At 38.0% G+C, this 24,986-nt stretch overlaps 1 protein-coding gene across 1 annotated transcript in view; it reads right to left on the reverse strand.

Moving 5' to 3' along the window:
• Positions 1–767: 767 nt before the first annotated feature.
• Positions 768–24,986, reverse strand: part of LOC118800284 (scavenger receptor cysteine-rich type 1 protein M130-like) — a 39,705-nt gene continuing 15,486 nt past the window's right edge. The window contains exons 9-20 of the mRNA XM_036560493.1: positions 23,453–23,767; positions 22,153–22,308; positions 21,934–22,023; positions 20,275–20,337; positions 19,882–19,944; positions 19,715–19,792; positions 19,046–19,108; positions 15,867–15,939; positions 15,130–15,195; positions 14,835–14,979; positions 9,088–9,202; positions 768–847 (exon numbers count right to left, since the gene is read on the reverse strand). Of these exons, the coding sequence (XP_036416386.1) occupies positions 768–847; positions 9,088–9,202; positions 14,835–14,979; positions 15,130–15,195; positions 15,867–15,939; positions 19,046–19,108; positions 19,715–19,792; positions 19,882–19,944; positions 20,275–20,337; positions 21,934–22,023; positions 22,153–22,308; positions 23,453–23,767 (1,307 nt within the window). The remainder of the gene's footprint in view (positions 848–9,087; positions 9,203–14,834; positions 14,980–15,129; positions 15,196–15,866; positions 15,940–19,045; positions 19,109–19,714; positions 19,793–19,881; positions 19,945–20,274; positions 20,338–21,933; positions 22,024–22,152; positions 22,309–23,452; positions 23,768–24,986) is intronic.

A 24,986-nucleotide genomic window follows, 5' to 3' on the forward strand; every position in this document is an offset into this window, starting at 1 on the left:
AGAAAGTCACTAGGACTTTCGGGCCTTGAGCCACCTAATTTGGATATTAGTGGAGTAAGGCGACAAAGTACTCAGAGTTTGGGCCGGTTGGGCCAGGAAAACCATTTTTAACTTTCAGTGCTTGGATCAGTCCAAAAATAGATGTAGAGGCCTCCAGAGGCATGCCGCATAAGTGGACAGGAACAGGAAGTAGTTTTCAGAGAGTCTAGAAACATTTGCACAAGTGCACTCGGCTCGACCTCCTGATCTCTGTTGTGGTGTTATCTCACAACCGTAATTTTTGTTGTTAGGGTCAGATATTACCAAAGCTCTCGACTCTTACCTGTACTCCTTGACCTTTGAGCCTGGAGCCACCAAACTCAGATATGAGTACTCATAGGACAACAAAGTGTTATGAGTTTGGTGGCTATACTGCCTTGCTCCCGACATACATTTTGCTGAGCAGCTGCCATAGGCCTGAAATAGAATTGTACACCCAGAAGTATCTCCTTGACCCTTTGACCCATAGGCCCTAGGCTCATATCAGTGCTGAAATGAACCATGGGTCCTTTAGGGGTGTAACAGATTACATATCTGAGCGCTGGCCCCCAGGAAGTACCTTTATGGAGGTCATAGAAACCCAGGACCTGTGCGCAAGTGCTCTGCTTGACCTCTCAAGCTCCACTTTGGTGTTATTTTACCATGCTGATCTTATTTGGTGTTCAGCGTCCCAAGGCATACCAAAGAGTCCGGTGGCGATCGGACGGTGTGAAAAGGAACCAAGGCGCTTAGAGCTCACCCGACACCAGAGCACCCAGGAGTAGAGCAGCACTGGCTGTCTTCGTAATGGACATCTTCATGCTAAAGTCTATGGGAAAATTAGGGACCCAGACCAAATGGTGATGTGATAAAGTCAATGGAATTTTGTATGGAATGTTGCTAAAAGCCCTAACATCTCCTTTAAAAACTTAAAAATAACACCATATCATTCCATTACATTTCACACACAGGCTAATGAATAAGGTAGTTAATGAATTTTAATGCCAATATTTAAATAATTAATATATAATTTCTAACCGTATTGACATAGGAATCACAAAACCTACATCATTTTACCTTTCTACATAAGCTTCTGGCTGATTTGAGCCCTACTGTGGGTATATGTCTCTATCATAGAGAACCACCTATGCAGCTTTGCAAGACTGTATGAGCAATTTCATTTTGTTCACCATTTACTATGCTGGTATGATAAACTGCATGTTCTGTTGAAGGTGGATGATTGTAGGGTCCATAATGACAGGAAAAACATATGCATTTACATATGCATATGAACTAAAAAAAGTTGATCTTTTTACTGAGTAAATCAGGTGTTTCATCTGTAATGCAAAATCCTCTCACTTGTTTAACAATTGTATCTTACTGTTTGGAGATAAATGAAGGGTCATAGAACTACATTTCAGTTTAATTAAGAATGGAATGGACAATACACCAATTTCACACTATTCTAGAAAGGTGGTAACTTAACATTCTTACCAAACAGTTATGATCAAACAAAAAATGTTTAATCTAGTCAACCATGATATAATCTGTCTTTCAACAATAGAGGAACAATTCATCAATCAGACAGGAAGCTTAGAAGTCAAGGCCTACACCTATTCCATATCTCACTGCTCTGTTTTCTACATGCCATAAATTTCACCTAGAGTAATATATACTACACATGAATTTACTTGTAGACACATTTAAAAGATGGTCCTTTAATGGTTAACAGGTTCTTTGTCTTGCGAAAGATTTCTTTAGATTGTTGGAGAATGTGCTATAGATGGTTCCATTGGAGAATGTGCTATAGATGGTTCCATCTATAGCACATTCTCCAACAATCTAAAGAAATCTTTCACAATACAAAGAACACTTTAATCATACAAAGGGTTCTTTGAGTGTTCATGGGTTTATACAGAATCATTTTCTTTACTAAAGAACCCTTGAATAACCACCATTTTTAAGAGTGTACATTTTTTAAGAGAGTCATCTGTTTACAAATCACAGCAATTAAACATTTACTGTAGATGTCAATTACATGCCACCATTTTCTTTGTGAATTATAAGTCATTATAATTGAAATGTCATGTAAAAACCACACACAAAAGTGTCATTTTTGGAAAGGTGATTAACTATAACTTTTTGAACTATATTAAACTATATTAAATATATCTTTTGAATGTATTTATGGTAACATACCAGGTGACTAATTATAGTCAGCCAGTTGAAATAATGATCCTGATATACAGTGACAGGATATTACTATTAACTGTTTGGTGCTGATGAAAACACGTCTCTCATTTGAGATGTTTATTATATTATTTGGCCTATGACATTTTTGTTTGCAATCACTAATAAGCCTAAATTATTCATATAAACATCATTTATAACTTGGTGTGTGTTCTTACCGTTCTGAACCTTGTAATTTGCATAGATGGTATAGAATGGTGTGTAGAATATGGAGTACCTGTTTGTTAATGTAGAAACACTTAGTGGTATGCTATATGTATTATTGTTTGTGTAGGAAGATTCTGTCCTACTGTTTGTTCAGAGAACATACAGGCAGTCAGCAGGAAAGATCTCCAGTTGTGCAAAGCAGAGCACCTTGGTGGAATGAGCTGGTGGCTAAAGGTGTTCCTTCATGTCATGGGATGTTGGGGGTGGGGAATGAGAGGGGACAGAATTGTTCATATGTTCTCCAATAATATTACAATCCTCTTCTTTGTCACTGCCTCCAGAAAGTCCAGAGACAGTGATTAGACTACACCTGTTTGCCAGATCATGGGTTTTTCACCGGGTGATTGGGGCACTTTTGGGGAATTACCCTGTGCATATCATTGCTGTCCAAAGAAAAACAAGTATCTCCAAAATGGTAACTTTACAGGATAGAGCAAAATGTTTTCAATTTTAATATTTTAATGTAAGTAAATACAATGTGGTTTTATTCCAAGCAATTTTGAAGCAGTTCTATCAGTCCAGTCTTCCTGAATGTTTCACGCAATGTAAAGGCCAGCTGCAGAGTTCCGCAGAAAAATAAAATTTGTAAAAAATGGAGAGACTTGTTTTATTATGCATGTAGTTCCTCATTAAAATGAATTTATACTGAATATTTGTTATGTAAATCGCAAAAAAGTCCTAACACAGCACATTATTTACTGTTGAAATCTCTCATAGGGAACACTTGTTTTTTTTTTTTTACTTATATGACATATCCAAAATGTGAAAATATTAAATTAGCGTTACTTGCCTTTACCTACATGCTCTCATACGCTGTTCATGCCTTTTACTTTAAATATATAAAATGTATCACACAGACCAAATAATGTCAGTATTCATAACTTTTATTATACATCCATGTGATGTCAGACAACATATACATCTATATTCATATTCATTCAAAAGCATAAAGGCACAACTGCAGAAAGTTTACCAAAAAAAAAGAACCCTAAGTAGATTATTAAAACTTCAAAAAGCTTGATGACATTACATATCAAATGACTACATAAACAAATATAAATTATATTATGGACACTACTGATTTAATATCATACCTATATAATACCTTTATATTGCACTTAAACTCTTATGTTACATGTGGTCATAATAGAAAATACAAAACCCTTATTTGTTATAGTAAACTGTGGTCATATGGGTCTGTCTTGTGTTAGTCTACTGTAGTGATATTAATATGTGGTAGTAAAGGTCAGTCTTGTGCTACTGTACTGTAGTGATGTGTGGTAGTAAAGGTCAGTCTTGTGCTACAGTACAGTAGTGATATTAATATGTGGTAGTAAAGGTCAGTCTTGTGCTACAGTACAGTAGTGATATTAATATGTGGTAGTAAAGGTCAGTCTTGTGCTACTGTACTGTAGTGATATGTGGTAGTAAAGGTCAGTCTTGTGCTACAGTACAGTAGTGATATTAATATGTGGTAGTAAAGGTCTGTTGTGCTACTGTACTGTAGTGATAATATGTGGTAGTAAAGGTCTGTTGTGCTTCTGTACTGTAGTGATATTAATATGTGGTAGTAAAGGTCAGTCTTGTGCTACTGTACTGTAGTGATATTAATATGTGGTAGTAAAGGTCTGTTGTGCTACTGTACTGTAGTGATATGTGGTAGTAAAGGTCAGTCTTGTGCTACTGTACTGTAGTGATATTAATATGTGGTAGTAAAGGTCTGTTGTGCTACTGTACTGTAGTGATATTAATATGTGGTAGTAAAGGTCAGTCTTGTGCTACAGTACTGCAGTGATTTTAATATGTGGTAGTAAAGGTCTGTTGTGCTACTGTAGTGATGTGTGTTAGTAAAGGTCAGTCTTGTGCTACTGTACTGTAGTGATATTAATATGTGGTAGTAAAGGTCTGTTGTGCTACTGTACTGTAGTGATATGTGGTAGTAAAGGTCAGTCTTGTGCTACTGTACTGCAGTGATTTTAATATGTGGTAGTAAAGGTCTGTTGTGCTACTGTAGTGATGTGTGTTAGTAAAGGTCAGTCTTGTGCTACTGTACTGTAGTGATAATATGTGGTAGTAAAGGTCAGTCTTGTGCTACTGTACTGTAGTGATGTGTTAGTAAAGGTCAGTCTTGTGCTACTGTACTGTAGTGATATTAATATGTGGTAGTAAAGGTCTGTTGTGCTACTGTACTGTAGTGATATTAATATGTGGTAGTAAAGGTCAGTCTTGTGCTACAGTACTGCAGTGATTTTAATATGTGGTAGTAAAGGTCTGTTGTGCTACTGTACTGTAGTGATGTGTTAGTAAAGGTCAGTCTTGTGCTACTGTACTGTAGTGATAATATGTGGTAGTAAAGGTCAGTCTTGTGCTACTGTACTGTAGTGATATTAATGTGTTAGTAAAGGTCTGTCTTGTGTAAGTCTACTGTAGTGATATTAATATGTGGTAATATTAATGGTCTGTCTTGTGCTTGTATGTTTCAGTGCTATAAACATGTTATAGTAAAATTTACAATAGGGCCATATAAACATCTAAAACAAAGTATTAGTCTTTTAAGCTGAGCTCTATGGAAAATAATTACACAATGCAAGTGTCATCATCATCTGAGCTTTGAGAACTATCATAATGCTCATCGCTTGAAGTCTGCAGCAAGAAGTTGCTGCCATCATTTGATTCAGAAAAAAATTTGCAGATATAAGTCTCTCACATGCTTCTGAACAATTTTAGTTTTCCACAGCCTTCTCCGGATGACACACAGAAGTCCTTTGGAACCTTCCTCTGTCAGACTCCACTGGGAATCTTAATAGGAACAAAACATACATCACACTGTGTAACACAAACAAATTTATATTCAACTGAATTTCCTCAGCATTGAAATGGCAGTTGCAGTAGTTAACTTTATGAAGTCATGTATGTTCATGCTGTGTAACTGTATGCTGTATAATATTAGAATAAACTGTTGTAACGAGTTTTGCCATTTTTAATATTATTATTGCTAGAACCTTATGTGAGGGTGTGAGGTAACCCAGATTTATTTGAAGTCTACAGACCAGGGCAAGAGAGAGAAACGCTCGCACCAAGGATGCTTCAGAAAAGGGAATTTATTGGCTAAATATCAAACTACTTTTGGACTACATTCAATGATAAACAATAGAAAATAAAACAAGAAAACAAAACAAAACAAAGTGATAGTAATGAAAGACAAAATAGCTCGAGTAAGTTAGAGTGATTCACGGCTAAATGGTATGAGGCAGTGTGGTTTGGGGAGCCGCTTGGGAGAGCCTCTAGAGAATTAACCTGAGCCTGGACGGGAAGAACTATATGGCTGGATGTACCTATAAAAGTTCTCTTATTAAATAAATTGGCGTCAGGGCCCTGACTGCAAATTGATGGTTCCAGCTTACGTGGGAGTCGGGGGCTGACTTCAGGCGGGGTTGTCTCAGGACAGACTCGAAGGCTGGAGCTCACGCGGTGGTTCCTCTCCTCGCTGGCCGTGGATGCTGCATCTCCGTGCGGGCACGCGCCTTCCCGTCAGTGATTGGGCGGAAGCGTCTCGTGGCCGTCTGACGGTGGAGCTCGGGCAGCCTTTCGATGGTCGATCTGTTCACAGATCAGTGTGTGGCTCTGGGCACGATGCTGGGTCTCCGTGGCGTCAGAACCGCTCCCACTCCGCTGGCGAGGTTCAGGTTGCAATCAGGGTTCTGAGGCTGGTGGTACCAATTTAACTAACTACCTCTCCTTAGCAGAATCGAAAGTTATGGATATATTCTCCCTGGCCCGACAAGAAATATCCACCTTCCTTCTCTGAGGGTGGTTCAAACTTAAGGTGTGTAGACGAACAGGCAAACAAACAAAGGTTTCAGATCTGATAATTTAGCGTTCTAATACTTCTGACCTGTCTTTCTGACCTAGGCCGGCACCTACTTAGAAACTTGTTGCGAACGCAGGAACTCTCACATTTGCGGTGCACTCTGGTTTTGTTCAGCTGGAGGCCCTTCCCTTCAGGGGTGGAACCCAGGTGTTGATAGGTTCTCTCACCTAACGGGTAATTAGCTATTCCTAATTCTTGGTCCTGATTGGTGGGGGTTTCTCTGTCCTACCAGGGAACTCCCTCCTTTGTTCCTTCTAGGTTTAAAAGTTTAATTCGATTGAACAAAACAGTTTTCAGATCAATTAGGTTACTAAAATCCATAACCTACAAACCTAACATTTAGGTATCTACATGCAGTTTCTACCCACATTATCTGAGAACAACTATGGCAAAGGCAGAAACAATCTTATAGACATTCCTTGGGTGTCTTTTCATTGCAGGAACTTTCAACACAGTAGAATCATTACTTCAAATGACAATTAAGTAAATGAAAAGAGTAAAGATATAGAAGGCTAAATAAAATAAGTGACAAGAAAACCTAGGTGCATAATGTTCTAAAATCACTACTTTAAATGGTTATTTCGGTAACTTCAGACATTTATCCCACACATTCCTAACGTCTGACAAAGAAAGGATGAATACACTTTAAGTAACTGAGTATACAAATACAAGCATCATCACTCGTGAAATTAGATAAAGTTGATAGTTGAGCATGCATATCAATGAGTTTTCCTGGGATCCTTTGTGAGTAACAGTCCTTAGGTGGTGGCGTGGTAATCCTCGTTTTCACCCCTTGGGGGTGCTGTGGGTCCATGCTTGAGATCCCTAGGGAATTTAGAAAGTTGGAATTTTGCCGTCCAAAGTCGTACAAATTCCGTTTTGGTATGTCTAGTTTAGTTAAAAAGAGTTCTAACGAATGGTTGTAGTTTGGAGGGGACAAACACCTTAGAAATGTACTTTCTGTTACTTAAGAAAAATTTGTCCACAGGATTTTGGAGAGCCGTGCAGCTGCATTCCAGTGAAGGGTCCTGTTTTTCTCCAGGTCAAAGGAGAGAGAGGGGTGCTGCTCCTTGATTCAGCCGTAAATCGACTGATTTTGGGAGTTGGGGGTGATAAGTGACAGATTTACACCTCCAGCTCCAGACTCACTGGAGCCAAAAGGCTTTTAGCTTTTGGTTGTTGATGAGTTTAAGTAAACATTCAACTTGGTCATGTTTCGGCCAGTGTTCGTTTCAGCCAGTGTTCGCTACACTGTCTTACTTTTCATTGTGTGATCAGAAACCAGGAGGAATGACAGCTCCTTCAGGATGGCTGCACGAGCTGTTAGAAACTTCCAATGTTGATCCATCTCCCTCACCAATATCTGCTTCTCTTCATTCAGTCTTCTCACAGCCATGATGCTGTCAAACACCATTTTCTTTAAATCAACAGAAGAAATAAACTCACTGACACAAGCTTGTAACAGGGTTAGAGCAAGCGTTGCCCATCTTATCCACAAAGTGCCGATGTGATTGCAGAATTTCATTTCAACCAATAAGGAGCACACCCCATATAACAAATGAACTGTTTAGTATCTACCGATTAAATAAATGGAATCAGATATGCTTCTGCTTGATTACAATTAACTTTAACTTATCTGCCATCACACCGACATTTTGTGAATAAGAAGTGTCAGAGTTGGGAAAAAGTACAATGCATCTCTACTTGAGTAAAAGCTTAAGTATATCTATATTTCTAATATAGTTCCATACAAATACTTGCTTGGAAATATACCCAACTATCAAAAGTAAAAGTATTTTGAGTTATTACACACACTGTATAGTATTACTTTCATGAACAAGTTCTATAAAAGAGACTTGGGTGGGTGCAGACCTGAAAAACCGACTTAGCTGTTTGTGTATGCAGTCAGAAATCTCCTTAATGGAACATGTCAATCAAAATATTACACAGTAGCTACATTAGGGCAAAGTGCTTTCACATAAGTACATTCATAATCAAGTACTTTTTTATGTACTTTTAAATGAAGTATTATACTTTTAGAAAATCTAGCCCACATGCTAGGACTGTCCAATCTTATCTGCCAGTTTTATTCCAATCAAGCAAGAGCACGTGATTCCTTTTGCTCATCATTTAGTCTTCAAACACTGATCATGTGTGCTCCTAAGCTGCTGGAATGAAAACTCATAGCCGCAATTGCCCTTTGTGGATAAGACCGGACACCCTGGACACCCCTGCCATATGCTGTCTTACCACTGCATGGTAGTTGCCAAGGCCATGGTGTTTCTTGGTGGAAAACGGCATCCAGGCACACTGTTAGGTTAGATGGCACAAGGCTGTTGTACTGCTCCACAAGGGCAGCCAGAGTCCTCTTCTCCTCCCTGATTTTTCGCCGTATTCTATGTCGACCCTTATTGCTGTCTGAAAAATATGCAGTGTCTTTTGGCAAAAGAGTGATTCTTTCTAATTACATAATGCAGTATATCAATTATGTTTTAACTCCAAAAGGTTTGCACAAATTTGTAATTTTAAGCTGAAATATACCTGTTTGTTTGTAAAGACGCTGTGAGCATGTCTTTATGCTTGCTACCAGGGCTTCAATTTTACTGCACAATGACTGGGGTGTGGCATCTTGATTGGCAGTTATTGCTACCCAGAATTTTATCAGACTGTGTTAATTTGCATTGACAAATATGACTGATTATTGTTTGGTGACAATAATTTTGTAGCAGACATTATCTCACCTTCAGCCCACTCCTTAACATCATCAACCCAGTCTTCTAGCTGGCTCTCTGCAACTCCCAAATGGGCTTTCAGGGATTCCAGATTCTCTAGTTGACTTTGGAGAGCTTTACAAGTCTGCAGTGACAATCAAGAAATGCTTCACAATTACAAGCTCTTATTGAAAAAAAATAATTAACCGTAGTCATTAGGCTTACAGATAAATTGGAACACATCAATTCCTACATATAGGAAACAGGAACGTTTCTTATACCTACACTTAGTGGCCATTAAATCAGGTACACCTACTATATAGGGGAGTTTTGTAGCTTTACAATTACTGACCTTAGCCCATCTGCTGCTACACAATTTATCAGCCTCCCTCTACCCCATCCAATGGAAAGGGACCAGGACAGAACCACCACTGACCAGATATTATTTTTGGGTGCCAGACCATTCTCAAAATAGCAGTGACACTGACATGGCAGTGTGCGTGGTGCTAATATGAGTGTCAGGCACGGTAGTGTTGCTAGGCTCTTTACACAGGTCAGTGTCACAACTGGTTGAGCGTGGTCTACCACAAAGCAATATCCAGCAAAGGGATAGAAAATAATAAATTGCAGATGAACAGATCTCAACAGATCTCAAACTTCACAACTACAAGGTGTACAGACAAGATAGGTGTGTCTAATAAATTGATCGGTAAGTGTACACAATGTTTAAAAGCTCCAGTAGCACTGCTGTAATAGATGCTCATAAGTACATATTAAGATTTTCACTGCAAAAGGTTTTTACATCCATTTGGTGTTTTGGAAATAAGAGGTCTGAAAAGAATATCAGCTGACAAAAATCACGCTTCAGTCAAAAACTATTATTTTCATAAATAAGGTGGCATTAATCATAACATAGGACTGATATTTCTTTTATGTGTAAAGCCTACTCCCAACAAACTATGTCATGACAGAAAAAATATGAAAGTGGCATTTAATGTGTTACAGAATGAAATAACTGTTTAGTATTTAACCAAATCGGAAGCCTCAAACAGATATGCTTCTAATGCAGACCAATAAACATCTGCACAAACATTACTAATGTCTTTACCTTCTGATATCTCTGGGTAAGTGAAGAGGCCATATTTTGAAACTTCTGCTTGTTCCAGTTCAATGACAAGAGCGTCAACATGTCTGCGCGTCCTGCAAACACATTATCATCATCTAGTCCTGTGGGAGGTAGCAACACTTGTGCTCTTTCTTGTACTGTACATACTGGTATCTCACCTGCTTTCAACATGTGTTTTGTAGTCACAGCAATCCTGGAAAGGAACGCATTACACTGTTCTACCTCCTCACCTAGTGTAGAGCCAGCATTTTCCTGGTAAGCCCCACTCCATTTAACCTAGTTTCAAAAACTGTCCAAAATTAGTGATGTTGGTAATGATTAGCACAAGGTTATGGAAAAGTTTATAGACCATTTCATTTCTATCACAGAATAATGTTCACTTACCTCACATTTTAAGTCATGGGCTTTGGCGTGAAGGACTGATAAAAAGGGTCTCATGTTCTGAAGATGCTGGAGTCCTGGACAATCTTTACAGACTCTCTGAAGGTAAGGCCAATATTTGCAGGTGACATCAGTGCAGAGAAAAGTTATGTTTCCACGACTACTTGCTAGCTGTTTCTGCAGGAACAGTAGATAAGCAAAAATTTCTCCCCTGTACATGTTAAGGGCAGACAGAAGCACCCCGTGTCTGCAAACTGCAAGCTCCAGGCCCTCCTCATCCACCTTGCTGTTGGATTTGTGAGCGATCTCTCTGGCCGCTGTCCATTCCCCTCCAAAAAAACACCTTTTCCGGATACCTACAAATAGTGAAAAAAAATTGCCCAAAGTAAAGGGCAACAACAGATGTTTTACTGACAGAAAAATGTCTTTATATTAGCAACTTTATAAAGTATCTTGAGATTACTTCTTTGACTAAACAAGTATGAGTCTCTTGATCTGAAGGTTCAAATGAAAACTACAAATTTTACATGTTTAGTCCTTTGGTGAATGTAGTCCACAAAACTGGCCACGTCCTGATCTTTCGAAATGAAAACACCTTCAAAAAGTGCCTGCTCTTCGGTTCTTAGGAAAAAAAGAATACAGCAGTTTTTAATATATCCATAAAATTGTACTAAATATATTCAAAGTTTGTTAAATACAGGACATCCACGATTTTTGGGATACCTTGCTGTATTCCTAAAACGATAATGCTTGCGGTTTCCATCCACACACACAGCAAGCATATGAGGGGTGCAGGCAGGACAGTTAAAGTTATCCTCCTTGCAGATTTTGTCGACCTCATAACATACAGCAACCCATTCCATAAAACTCTTATGGAAACTGTCTGCAGAGATCTTGCCCGTCTATTTGAACACAGTGAAATTTATAAAAATGTGCAATGTTTATCATTTCATACTATAAACAGATTTACAATACTGTAGGCTACAAAACAAGTTGTAATCACTTACACGGCCAAAGCGAACTGTTCTCTGATCAAGCATTTTTAAAAATGCTTGACAAGACAAGCCTGGTGCTGCCATTTTCATTTCTTGGAAAGAAGAAAAGACATCCACAGTATAAATGGTGGAGAAATTGATTGTAGCAGGCCAGTAACCACTTTTTAGCAGATCATCAACTCCAGTGGTGCAGACAGACTGGCATTTTTCACAGGTCAGCTCCGGCAGGTTGAGATTATATCTTCCTACACAATAGCAAAAAGTATAACAAATGTTAGTTATGCTGTAGTTTCCTTATTTTTGTAATATGCTATAAGACACATCTTGCTCTATAAAGTGTCAGAGCAAAGTAGCTAAGCAGGTTAATGATGTGCAGCATATCATATTTAATCAGCTGGAAGTTATTAGCTACACTTACTTTGTACTTACCTTGCACATACACTCATTAATCTTTTACCATATAGGTGCAAATAAACAACTGAACAGTTTCATTCCAAAACGCTGTACATCCGTTTGTAACAATTTTGCATATAATGAGTGAAAAGAATATTGAAAAGAATAACAGCTGATGTATAATGGAAAACACATTTTTATTTCTCTAATAAAGATGATATTCATCATAATATAGCATTAATATTTCTTACATGTGTAAAAGCCACTCTGAACAACTTCTAATACAAACAATTTAATTCTTAGAAGTGGTGTATAATGTGTAATGAAACAATTACTGACTGTAGCCCATTTCTTTCTGCACAATCCTTAAACAGAAAGGGACACCATAGGACAACTACTGACCAAGTATAATTTGGGTGGTGGACCATTCTCAGCACTGCTGTGTTGGGGTATGTTAGTGCATGGACAAAGAGCACAGGGTCACTGCTGTGTTGAGAATGGTCCTCTACCCAAATAATATCTGGTCAGTTGTGACCTTGTCACCTGATGGACAGAGTAGAGGGGTTAACAGTTAGTCCAACATATGAGCTACAGTTAGTAGTGGAACGCTATAAAGTTATTTTCTATGGTAGGTGTTTCTGATAGTCACTGAGAGTAGGTACCAGGAACATGTTTCTAAATAGTCAATTTTGTATATACAGAAAAAACAGGTGCTGTGTTATAAACACTATGGTAAATTGAATAATAAGCCTAAGATAGAAAACATTTAAATGTTTTGTAGAATAAAAATACAACTAATCTGTATCCTTACCATTGATTGTGATAAGAGTGACCATCTTTCCCACATGGACTTTCAGCGCCTCTGGTGGGCAACCACAGATTTGGTAAGGCAATGCCACAGGTAAAGACCGCATTGAAAAAAATCACTTCCAATTTAATGAAAAAGAATACATAAATAAGAGAAAATAATTATATTCCACTCTCAAACTAGAACTTACCACATTGAGAAAGATGTTGATTATTGACACAAGTGGTTGAAGCCAAAGGGTGGAAGAAGCCTGATATCAATGCATCTCTGTTATGAAGCACATATCTAGTGTGTACCTTGATGTCACATTCAGCACAGAAGAATGCATGTGGTAAGCAGTCTCGACATCGCATGACAGCTGGATTAAACCCACACTGTTGACAGATGTATGATGCCACATTCTCTTGAGCCAGCATGCTGTTTACCAGACGTGGTCTCTCTTCCCTCCACCTTTCAGAGAACAAACTATTGCGTGTGCTCCAGTCTGAGGAAGCTAGAAGAGATGATGATGTTGGTGCTGCTGCTTCTTGCTCGGCATCTGAACCCTCATTACTAAGTGAGTACTGAAGGTCCTGCAGAAGCGTTTCTGCCAAAATTACAGAGTACACAAAAACAATGTTTGTATTAAGCAACATTAATGACATTTCACCACAAACCTCACCAAAAGCAGTGCTTGTGACAAACCTTGGAAACAGGGCCATAACCAGGATCAACATTTTAGTGTCTATTTTGCAGAAATGTGACCTACATCGCATAGTGAATAAAATAACTGCAACCATATTACACCTTTACACCAACCATAAGCTACTTCTTTAATTCTTTTTTTAACACGATCATGGCTCCTTTTTACCCACTCATAACTGTTATGCATCTTCTTCTTTCATTTATTCCACCCTCATCCCATTCGTCTATAAACTACTGTTCCATAAACTGATTTGACTCCAACCCTGTTAGGTTTATTTAAATAATGTTGAAACCTAGACTAAATCAAGTAATATTTTCAAATTTATTTAATTTCATTTTCCTTTCTCTGTCTGCTTGTCTTTTTCATCTCTGTCCTCACGGATTACTGAAAAAGCACACATTAAACATACGTTATAGAAGTCTGTGTCTACCAAAACCCAGCTAACAGGAAAGGCAGCTACTCATACAGTTTATGAGACAAAATACAGTCTAATGTACCTTCTGATTTGTTAATGTTAGCCACATGATCATTAATATGCTGGTTAACAGTGAACTTTCTCATGCCAGTTGTATGTTATGAGTAGGTAAAGAAATTTGTTAACTGAGTAGACCGTATTATCATAATGGAGCTGTTTCTACATTTATTTTAATAAATGGAGGAAAGTGAAAACCCTTCTGAAACTATCAAGGTCTGGACTTCAGTGTCCTCATAGCTAGTTACGGTCATGCTTGGAAATGTCCTGTACAAAACATAACATACATACCAAGAGGCTCAGGTGCTACGGCCACTCCACCATTTGTCTCATTAGAAGCATGAGATTGAACGTCATCATTAGGTGGCTTACTCCTGTGCCCATCTGTACCAAACAAAGTCAAATTACTTATTTTTACAACTTGTAATGACTTAAATAAATTGCAATATCACATGAATCCTGAATACTGACCATGTTTTGAGAGGTTTCTGGTTGACCTTGGCCTCTGACACACTTCATTCCCATTACTGTCTCTCTTTCTCCATCTGACTCTTTTTTCAGGTGCCTTCATTGGTTCACCAGTATGAAATGGGCCCTAAATATTTTGATAAGGACCGTGTTAACTCCATTCCTCAAATTTGTGAACATTTTATTTTTTCTGCCAAGATATATCACAAATCATACATTAGTATGTATGATTTAGTATTAAATCTTAATTTAGTCTTATTAACATTTTTTGATTGTTGAAACGTTTACTCTGTTACTGCATGTTAATGTGACTATGTATGTTTAAAGTGCATTTATTTAAAAAAAATAAATAAATAAAAAAAAATAAAACACTTTTTATACTGTTATAAACAGTATAGGACACAACATCAGTGCAATTTAAGAAATTTAAATAAAAATGTGAAAATTACCACTCCTGCCTGAAGCTCTCCAAAGTCAGTAAGACTCTTAAGTTCAGAAGCAACTGCCTCTGCCTGCAGGTGCTCAAGCAGGTCATCAACACTCCTGAGCTCATTTTCTACTTCCAGCTCCCAATCACTCATTATAATAGTGTGACTGACAGAATATATAAAAAAAACACAGACTAACAGACTTAAAGACAAACAAACAGGAAGAAACAACAAAAACAACACAGATAGAAAATGCCCTATGTATTTATAACAAATAGAACAAAAAAGAAAACACAGACACAAAAGACGGACTGACAGATAGACGGACAGATGGCTCTTAAAAGTGCCTTTGGGTTTGGGTTTAACGGATGACTTGAAGGACCTGTTCAGAGAATTTGAAGAACAAAAAACAAACATTAAACATTTAGAATATACAAACACTTAGACACTTCGAACGCGCAATTAGAGTTTGCTAGTCTCTCCACATTAACTACGACCCCTCAATACAACACGTGTTGTCTAACCCTAAGAATGGTCTATAACCTCCCATATGCAATCGCTATGTGGTACTGATTTCATTGCACGCCTTCCTACGTTATTTACATGCGCTATCGTTCGACAGAACTCGTGGTTTTTCAAGAAATAATCTACTGTAGCACCAGCTGGAGCTAGCTTGCTAGGTGCTCTTACCGAAGCTCTCGACGAAATGTGCGTGTGATCGTCGCAGGGAATGACGTTAACACGTCCAACATGTCGCTGTCCGGCTGATTAAAAAAGTCCTTATTTTTAAAAAGCGTTCCGATTTTATTGCACTAAATCTAAGTGCAGTATTGTTTGATTGGCCAACGTTATTTGACTTTAACTCTAGTTTCCGCAAAAACGGCAATGATTTTTACACATTAATTACAATAGTTTACAATATTTAATGTTTCAATTGTGTTTCAAGGGGTCTATATTTTTATGATGCATCATTTTATAATTTAAGTAGCAGTACAGTCCCAGGCTGGTCGAAACTACGACTTGGTTTAAAGCAATAGGAGTCTGTCAGCCTACCGTGCACGTCCAAATGTGACGCTAGGGGGCACCCCACCGCGGCGATACTTGACGCGGGGGGCTCTTGACCAAGCTGCGAATATTGACGAGCTAGGAATGAGAATGTGTTGACAAATGAGTCCATTCTTCTTCAAATTATCGATGCTCATCTTAAATATCTCTCTTTGTCTACTTTCCCAAAAGGAATAGCTAGGTACAATTTAGCTACTTTTCCAGAAAAAGTACTGGCTACTCTTTAGCTACTTTTTGAAAATGTTTCAGTAGCTATCCCAAACCTGGTGATGGCTTCTTGCATGGTTTTCTCCCAAACAATCCAGAGTTGTGTAGACTGCACTTCACTGTGGAGATTATTTCGTTGTGAGGTCTTCTGACAGCTGTTTTGCTGATCCCATCTTAATTGCTCTTTTTGGATTATTAACAGATAATCTAAAGGGAGGGGTGCAGACTTTTGCACTATATACACTACATAAAATATTTAAAGATAATGTATGTTGGGGCAGTTACAGAGTTATTAATTGGGAAATTCTTTCTTTGCTATCAATAATTGTTAAATCACTAATGTCAAGAGTTGGTGAGAGTAGGATTTTAGCCTCTGTATTTTTCCAGTTTAAAACAATGTCATCAAAAACAAATCTTGCAATTTTTTTTCCTGCAAAGATTAAAGCAGCAAAGACCAAATTTTAATGAAAACAATCACATTTTATTATCAGACTTGCTATAATGTTCTGAATATTATACCACTGTTTGTGACAGTCATGGTGGAAGAGGATTCCACCCTGGCATATGTGTACACTTTGTAGAACACTTTCTAGTTCACATTTACTCTTTAATTAGCAACATTCACTAATTCTGTTCAGCTATAATAAATTCAACTTTTTAACACAATTCAGTCTCAGCAATTTAGAATAAAAATAATTTTCAATAATTAAATTACATATTTAGTTTAATAAATTCTTAACATTTTAAGCCTGTCATGATAGCTGACATATATAAATATTTATAAAATCTTATTCCAGTAAGCTGCAGTTGTCATGAAGTGACAGGCTTTTGCTGACATTAAGTGTCACAACACTTTCTGGGGTGAAATGACAGCATGTTAAACAAATTGTCTTTGTAGCTCAGTGTATTTGTGGTAAGTTATTTAACTTTACCAGTGAGACTGCTTGCAAAATCAAACAAACCTCAGCACTGTTATAACGATGCGTTGGCACTTTGTGGTAACACTGAATGAAAATCTATTGTATTCTGTTTATAATGTGAGGGTTTTGACACTGATACTCTGTAATGACAGAGTTCTATATATTTTCTCTGCCCTTTAAGTAAAGTGAGCTTCATTGTGCTGATATAAGATGTTATGAATAGTAATTGTGGAAATCTAGCATGAGTTGTGTAGATTTTATTCTATTTGGCTCTTAAGTAAATGAGCAGTTTGTGATCTAGTTTTTTGTTGAACATTCTGTCACTCAAACTGCAGCTTCATGGAGTCACGTCTTTTCTTTCTCTCCAGGTGGTGGTGCTATAAAGACATTACTATCCCATACACAATATTCAGTTATCATTGAAAATCTACCTTGATGTCTTTTGTGTCTTTTCTGGCAACAAAATGGGTTTGAAATGTTGTCAGGATTAAAATGTCCAGTATATTATTTTATTTTGCATGTGAATTGGACACTATTAGAAACAGGAAATAAACTGTAAAATGGACACAATGCTACTAAAACAATCAGCTGTTATAACATCTGTCATTTCACACCTCACAAAGGCATCATGTCAATTTGACAGTGAATCTGACAAAAGCAGCCTTTATGCCAATAACTGCTTATTGGAATAAGCCTTTATAAATGTGTATGAAGGTTTATGTCAGCTATAATGAAAGGCTTATGTGATTGTCATGTCTCCTTATGAACATGGTCTACAGCAAAGTATTAGCTTTTATTTTTAATTTCATATCAATGACTGAAAAGCTAATCATGCAAAATGTGCTCTGAAGCAAGGATGTGGGAAGGAGGAGTGCTGAGTGGGATCCAGCACCTCCAGATTTCAGGGGAAAGAAAATAACAAAAGAACACTTTGTGCCCATTAAATATCAGCAAGCAAAGCAAAATAATATTGTTTTAAAATATTTAAATTTTCATAATTAACATAATTATCTCCCATCCAAACATTGTAATAATCTCTCTCTAGATATTGACATGCAGTTTGATTATGGCTGCAACACAAACTGCTTTACTCCTCAAATCAGCAATCTGATTATTCAGCGCTCAGCTCATTTGCAGAGACAGCAAAGTGAGCATCAGCTGTGTTTGCTGCACTGGTTACATAGGAGTACAGCTGTATCATGTTGTCTCTCTCCAAACAATTCAAATGAAAAAAGAAAAAAAAAAAATTAGATGACATCAGTATATTTATCACTTATGTGCTGCTAAAAATGTCAGCACCTACTTAAAACACCTTCCTGTGTTTCTGCTCTGTAGAGTGAAACATGAAGAGCTGTTCATTCACTTATTACTCCATACAATCAAGAGTGAACTGAATAAACATTTGCATAATACAGAATGTGTAGCCTCACTGATGAGCAGCTACAAAGAGCAACAAAGGAAATGAATAAAGCAAGAAATTAAATGTAAATAACTTTCACAGGCCATGAAATTAAAGCAAATGTATGTTATCTAAGCAGTTTTCTTTGTAGTTTTTAAATTTTCTTTTTTTTTTGAAAAGAGAAAGTAAAGTGGTTTAGAATGCAATTTGTTAAAGAGAACATTGTGCTCTTCCTCATTAAAAAACAAAACAGAAAGAAAACAGAAATTTCATCTTCAAAAAGAATATAAAAGCATTTGGTGTTTAACTTTTGGCTGAGCTTAAGAAGCTCAAATGTCATTTCCTGAGCAGACACTGTATATCATTTGGGTCTCTGTCAGATGATCTGTCCCTCTTTCTCAGACACCTCTACCACATCATCATAGCCTGAAAGTAAAAGTTGTTGAATAAGTGACAAACATCTTAAACACAGGCATATTACTCCACATATACATCACTATAATTGCATTGCAGTCCTTCATTTATGTACCATTACAGTGATGCAAATCCATGTTTAACTAACAGCACTCTGAAACGAAGTGCGAGAGCAAGAAAACTTATTTAGTCTGTTTCCACCTCACTAAAGTAGAAAGGAGACTCACCTGCTGAATCACCAAAATCCTGTCCAGGAGTGATGACATCATCATAGCTCTCTGGTGTGTACACTGTACAAACATATGTGGAAAAATTATGATACCGTGAAGAATAAATGTTGTTTTGTTATTGAACAGATGCTGGTTAATGATATGTTCACATGAATTTTTTTTTATTTTTAAAGAAACAAACCTGCTGTAATGTGCAGATTCTCTCCAGCAGGAATGGCATCATCATAAATCTCCACCTTGCTCTCTGTAAAAACGTCAGTTTTAGTGCCACTAAGCTTGATTTTTTAGCTTAATTTTTACAGTTTTGTCACATGATAAGGGGTAACTGTCACAGTGTCTGAATGCCACCATACAGAGAAGGGAAGGAGCAGTTTCCACTGCAACTTACTGTTAGTACAGTATTTTAGGACATGCATGGAGATGAGTGATAAATGCTTTATTGTGTATATGTGACTTAGCAGATGTCTCCAGTTGGCTATGACTCTTTAGCAGAGAGAGATTAATCCTGATTTATCCTGGTTTCTGATCATTTTCTCTATGTGTAAATCCTACTCTATCAGTTGTAATACCGACATTTGTTTATTCTACTCAATCCAAACCGAAGCTGCTTTGCTGCAGTACAGACGAGTGATTTTTCAATGCAAGAATTATAAAACAGGAACACACTTGCTCCTCTAGCCGTTGTCTGTCCAGCAGAAATGACATCATCATAGTTCTCTGGAGTGTCTCTAGTTCCCACCTCACCTAAATCACATACAAAACATGTTTCACAAAGAGTTAATTAATCTTTTCAGAACGTCTTTGAATGAAGTGATCTCTATAAAGGCACCCACTTTTCAGGCTACGGGTGGAGACATCATCATAATATTCAGCCTTTTCCTCATTCACAGCCTTTGCTGGAAGAGAAAGAAGAAAGTTAGTTTCGACGTCACTCCATCAGCCTGACACTCTTGCAGAAGCTAATTTCTGGAGTAGTAACTATGATATGTTCAAACTTCAGGAGAAACATGCCCATTTCAGATGTTATGCATGGATGTCATCAGCCTTTTTGAAGACTAATGCGAGAGCGTCAGATTTAATCAGCTACAGATGAGAAATCAACCATCTATACAAGCCTGGAAGTCCTGGCTAAAGATTCATTTGATTATTTGAGTATTTTTACAATTACATTTCTAATACTTCTCTTTTGAATGGAGTTTAAGACACACATGTTCTGGTCCTCTTACCTGAGAGAAGCTCCTCATCCACATCCTCATATCTTGAATGCTGTTCTTCAGAGAGGATACTTCCTGTCAGAATGTCAGACAATGTCAAACAAAAGCACATAAAAGCTCCTATTAATCACAGTGAACTGTGCCCTAGCCAAAGTACAAGCTACACCAATCAGGCATAACATTATGACCACCTCCTTGTTTCTGCGCTCATTGTCCATTTTATCAGCTCCACTTACTATATAGGTGCACTTTGTAGTTCTACAATTACAGACTGTAGTCCATCTGTTTCTCTGCATACTTTAATAGCCCCCTTTTACCCTGTTCTTCAGTGGTCAGGACCCCCATGGATTATTATTTGTGTGGTGGATCATTCTCAGCACTGCAGTAACACTGATGTGGTGGTGTTGTGTCAGTGTGTGTTGTGCTGGTCTGAGTGGATCAGACACAGCAGTGCTGCTGGAGTTTTTAAACACCTCAGTGTCACTGCTGGACTGAGAATAGTTCACCAACCAAAAATACCCAGCCAACAGTGCCCTGTGGGCAGCGTCCTATGACCACTGATGAAGGACTGGAGGATGACCAACACAAACTGTGCAGCAGCAGATGAGCTATCATCTCTGACTTTACATCTACACGGTGGACTGACAAGATAGGAGTGTCTAATAGAGTGGACAATGAGTGGACACAGTGTTTAAAAACTCCAGCAGCACTGCTGTGTCTGATCCATTCGCACCAGCACAACACACGCTAACACACCACCACCACATCAGTGTTACTGCAGTGCTGAGAATGATATACATATACACACTACCTGTTTTGTCAACCAGCACCAGATTCATGCTTGGAGCCATAGAGCCACATGAGAAATTTACCTCCCTAGATCATGACAATACGGCTGTGACAGTCATACATTTTATGTCTTTATGAGTTTAAAAGTGAGGGAAAACAAATATTCAGAAAGATTTGTTTTTGTTGTTGCACTCACATAATGTCTTTCTTTGTACTCTCCTACATAAATAAAATTATGTATTTGAAAGCCCCCCAGAAATCATAAGTAAAAAAAAAAATAAAATAGAGGCAAAAATGTCATAAAGGCCCTCTATATTAAACTTAAAATTTTAAAAATTCTCCATAAATTTTCAAAGGGATTCAAATTTGAGAGATTGCAAAGCAAGTGTGCGAGCCACGTACAAACACAGCCTAGCCTTTCAAAATTTAGAAACTAGCCTTGCACTATTTTGGCTGTATGTTTGAGATCGTTGTTGAAATGTCCACCTTCTCACCTTTATTGGTCAGTGAGATTAAATTCTCCTCTAATATATTCTGGTACATGTTCTGGAAGGAGATATCATTAGGAAATCTTTCATTTTTCCAGGAACAATTAGTTCCAACTGCATATTATCACCTAACCCTAGACAATGATGTTTATTTATGTTATCTCTTTAGGAACTTTAGGAAGCTCTTAATCTTCAACATTCTTGCTACTTGTTGCATATAATCTTCCCAGACTGCAGCAACCAGCTCAACCAATGTTAGCCAGGAATTCTCACAACCTTCATGATTACAAACTCCAGCATTTTTAAGGAAACATAAAAAGGGACAAATACAATTTTCTCTAATCACTGGGAGCTCATTAGGATTGCCTCCAGTAGAATACTTTACATCATTTACCCTTTTTAGTTGTTCTCTTAGCGATGAGTCTCTGGTCGATCTCTTCATAGACTGCCTCAGTCAGAGTCTTATGCTTCCTCTTAGAGAGCACTGTGAGGGAGACAGAGAGAGACATGGAGCCAGTTCAGTAGAAGAGAAGACTGATGACAGACTGAAGGACTAATGATGTTTAGAGAATGTACAGAAAGTGGATTGTAGATGATCTCTGAATCTCTCTACCTCTCCTGAGCACTCTGTTCTGGTAAAACAGCACAACCAGAAGCACTAAGGCCAGGAAGAGCACCGCTCCCAGAACCAGGAGAGACACTGGATAGATGGATGAAATAGCTGGTGGGGTTTGTGGAGGAGTAACTGCTTCATTCTCTGTCTGACCAGCTGGAAATGAAAATACAGAATAGAAACTCCATAAAACATTACACTTCGAAAATGTTAAAAAAAATCACAGAAATGAATAAAAACAGTACCTGTGATGGTAATGGTAGTTACTTGGGATGTAACAGTGGTAGATACAAATATATCTGTAAGAAAAAATGTAAAGTTCACTTTCTATTATTGAGAGCAAGAGAGAGAGAGAGAGAGAGAGAGAGAGAGAGAGAGAGAGAGCTTTGAAGTATTTATCCTAAAAACAGTCACCTTGAGTATTGACCAATACAGATCTGATATTTTTTCTTTCAAAACTAAATTGCTATAAGAGGTTGGTACCATGGAGGCACGCAAATATAGTGATACCCATCAGAGGACCACAAGTCCAGATCGCAACACCAAAAACAAGAAACCCTGCTTGTTTCATTGGGTTGTGGCAGTAGAAGTGGAGGGAATACAAAGGGGCGAGGCCACTATTGTGGGCACTCATGAGCAAACTAGTCTGGTGTGAGAGTGAATCTCACTTCAGCCACTCTGGCCAGAAACCTTTCCAGCCACAGACAGAGAGATGCATTTTGAGGAATGGAAATAATTGCAGTTTCCTTGCAGACTGTATCCCCTGAGCTCAGTACTGAGACCAGAAGGACATGCTAAACCAGCAGAGTAGCTGCGTTGCAGCATGCTGAGCTGCTTCCAGGATGGTCCTCCTTAGGTTAGGATGGGCCTGAAGCCTGAAAAGACCCAAAATCTCCAGCCCCACTCTCTATAGCTCATCCAGGACTGAGCTCAACTCAGCCTGTATGTTGCCCTCACCTTTGCTTTTCATGAAAAGAAACACAAAGACAACTAAACAAACATAAAAGAACATTAAAACTATTATGGTGATAAATAAAAGATACAGTAGTTTGTAATAAGCTTTTAGATATACAACTCATAAACTCTTTAGATGTTATACAAGTTACCTATAAGAGCTGTACTGGAACAAGAGAGTTACAAACCCAAGACTCTTTTTCAATGACGTATAGAATGTTATGCTTTGTACATGCCCTTTCTAGGCTTTTTAACATTATCTGAACATTATTTCCTATCCATAATAAACTGCAGTAGAAAATGCTAATGAGATTAACAATATTGTAAGTTAGCAGACTCCTGTTACCTGCACAGGTGACTCCAGCATCCTGCCTGTGGGAGCAGTCAGTGTGGTTCCTCAGGGAATGAGGACAGTCCCACAGGTGAATCTCATTCCCTCTACACTTCACTCTGTTCAGCCAGAAAGGCCCTTCACCAGCACCAAAGACAGCACTCCCATCAGCACTCAGCGCCGGCCCACAGCCCAGCTGTCTGCAGACCACCTGAGCTTCCCTGATGTCCCACTCATTATCACAGATGGAGCCCCACTCAGCGTTATGATACACCTCCAGCCTCCCAGAGCAGCTTCCATTTCCTCCTCTCAGCCTGAGAGGCAGGTGCTCTACATCACACACATCACAAATGAAGAGACACAGTAACAGTGATAATTACTGCATTTTCAAAACTCACAATATAGTTTATAGAAAACATCAGTATGTATGTATTGCTATTGTAAGAAAAAAAAATAAATTGGGCCCAACAATTACAAAATTGAAGCTTAGATGAGGTTGAAAAACAGTTAAGAATGTACAGTCACATCTATAAATATCTATAAGCATTATTTTTAGCTGTCTATCACAGCATACTGGATATCTGACAGACATTCAGCTTTGGGGATATTTCACCCACATCAGGTGAACTGTGTAGGAATTACAACCATTCTCATACATAACCCCAATTTTTGGGGGCTCAAAAGTATTTGGGGAAAAAAAAAAAAAACAATCAGATTTTTTTGTCATTTTTTTATTCTGGGTTGCCAGTCTGTTGTAATAAATGACTATCTGAAACCACAAACCATAGACATCACCAGGTGCTGAATTTCTTCCCTGGGATTCTCTGCCAGTCATTAACTGCAGCTGTCATTATTTCCTACATGTTCTTGGAGTGTTTTACATTCACCTTTGCCTCCAGTAAGTGAAATACGTGCTCAATTGGACTGAATTGAGTTGGTTGACTCAGCCATTGCAGAACTTTCCACTTTTTCCCTAGAAAAAGTCTTGGGTTGCTTTTCGCAGTATGATTTGGGTCATTGTCCATCTGCACTGTGAAGCACTGTCCAATGAGTTTTGTAGCATTTGGCTGAACCTGAGCTGATATTATAGCCCCATACTCTTCAGAATGTATTCTACTGCATTTCTCAGTAGTCAAATCAGCAAAAAATACAAATGAACCAGTTACATCAGCAGTCATACATGCCCACATAATAACACTACCTCCACCAGGCTTGACAGATAAGGTAATATGCTTTGGATCATTTGCAGTTCTCTCCTTTCTCCATATGTATTTCTTCTCATCTGTCCATAAGATGTACAAGGTACTGTACTGTACCTAAACTAGGTCTTCTGTTTTTTGAGTCTTACCAGTGGTTTACATCTTGTGGTAAATCCTCTGCATTTACTTTGGCAAAGTCCTCTCTTGATTGTGGACATAGAAATGCCTACCACCTGGATGGTGCTCTTGATATCATCTGTGGCCCTTTGGTAATTTTGAGCTCACCAGTGTGTTTTTTTCTTTTTATGAAAATACTAAATTGTTAATCTTTCCACGAATCAGATTGTGTA

Source organism: Colossoma macropomum, unplaced genomic scaffold, assembly GCF_904425465.1.
Source record: "Colossoma macropomum unplaced genomic scaffold, Colossoma_macropomum, whole genome shotgun sequence".
Lineage (NCBI taxonomy): Eukaryota > Metazoa > Chordata > Actinopteri > Characiformes > Serrasalmidae > Colossoma > Colossoma macropomum.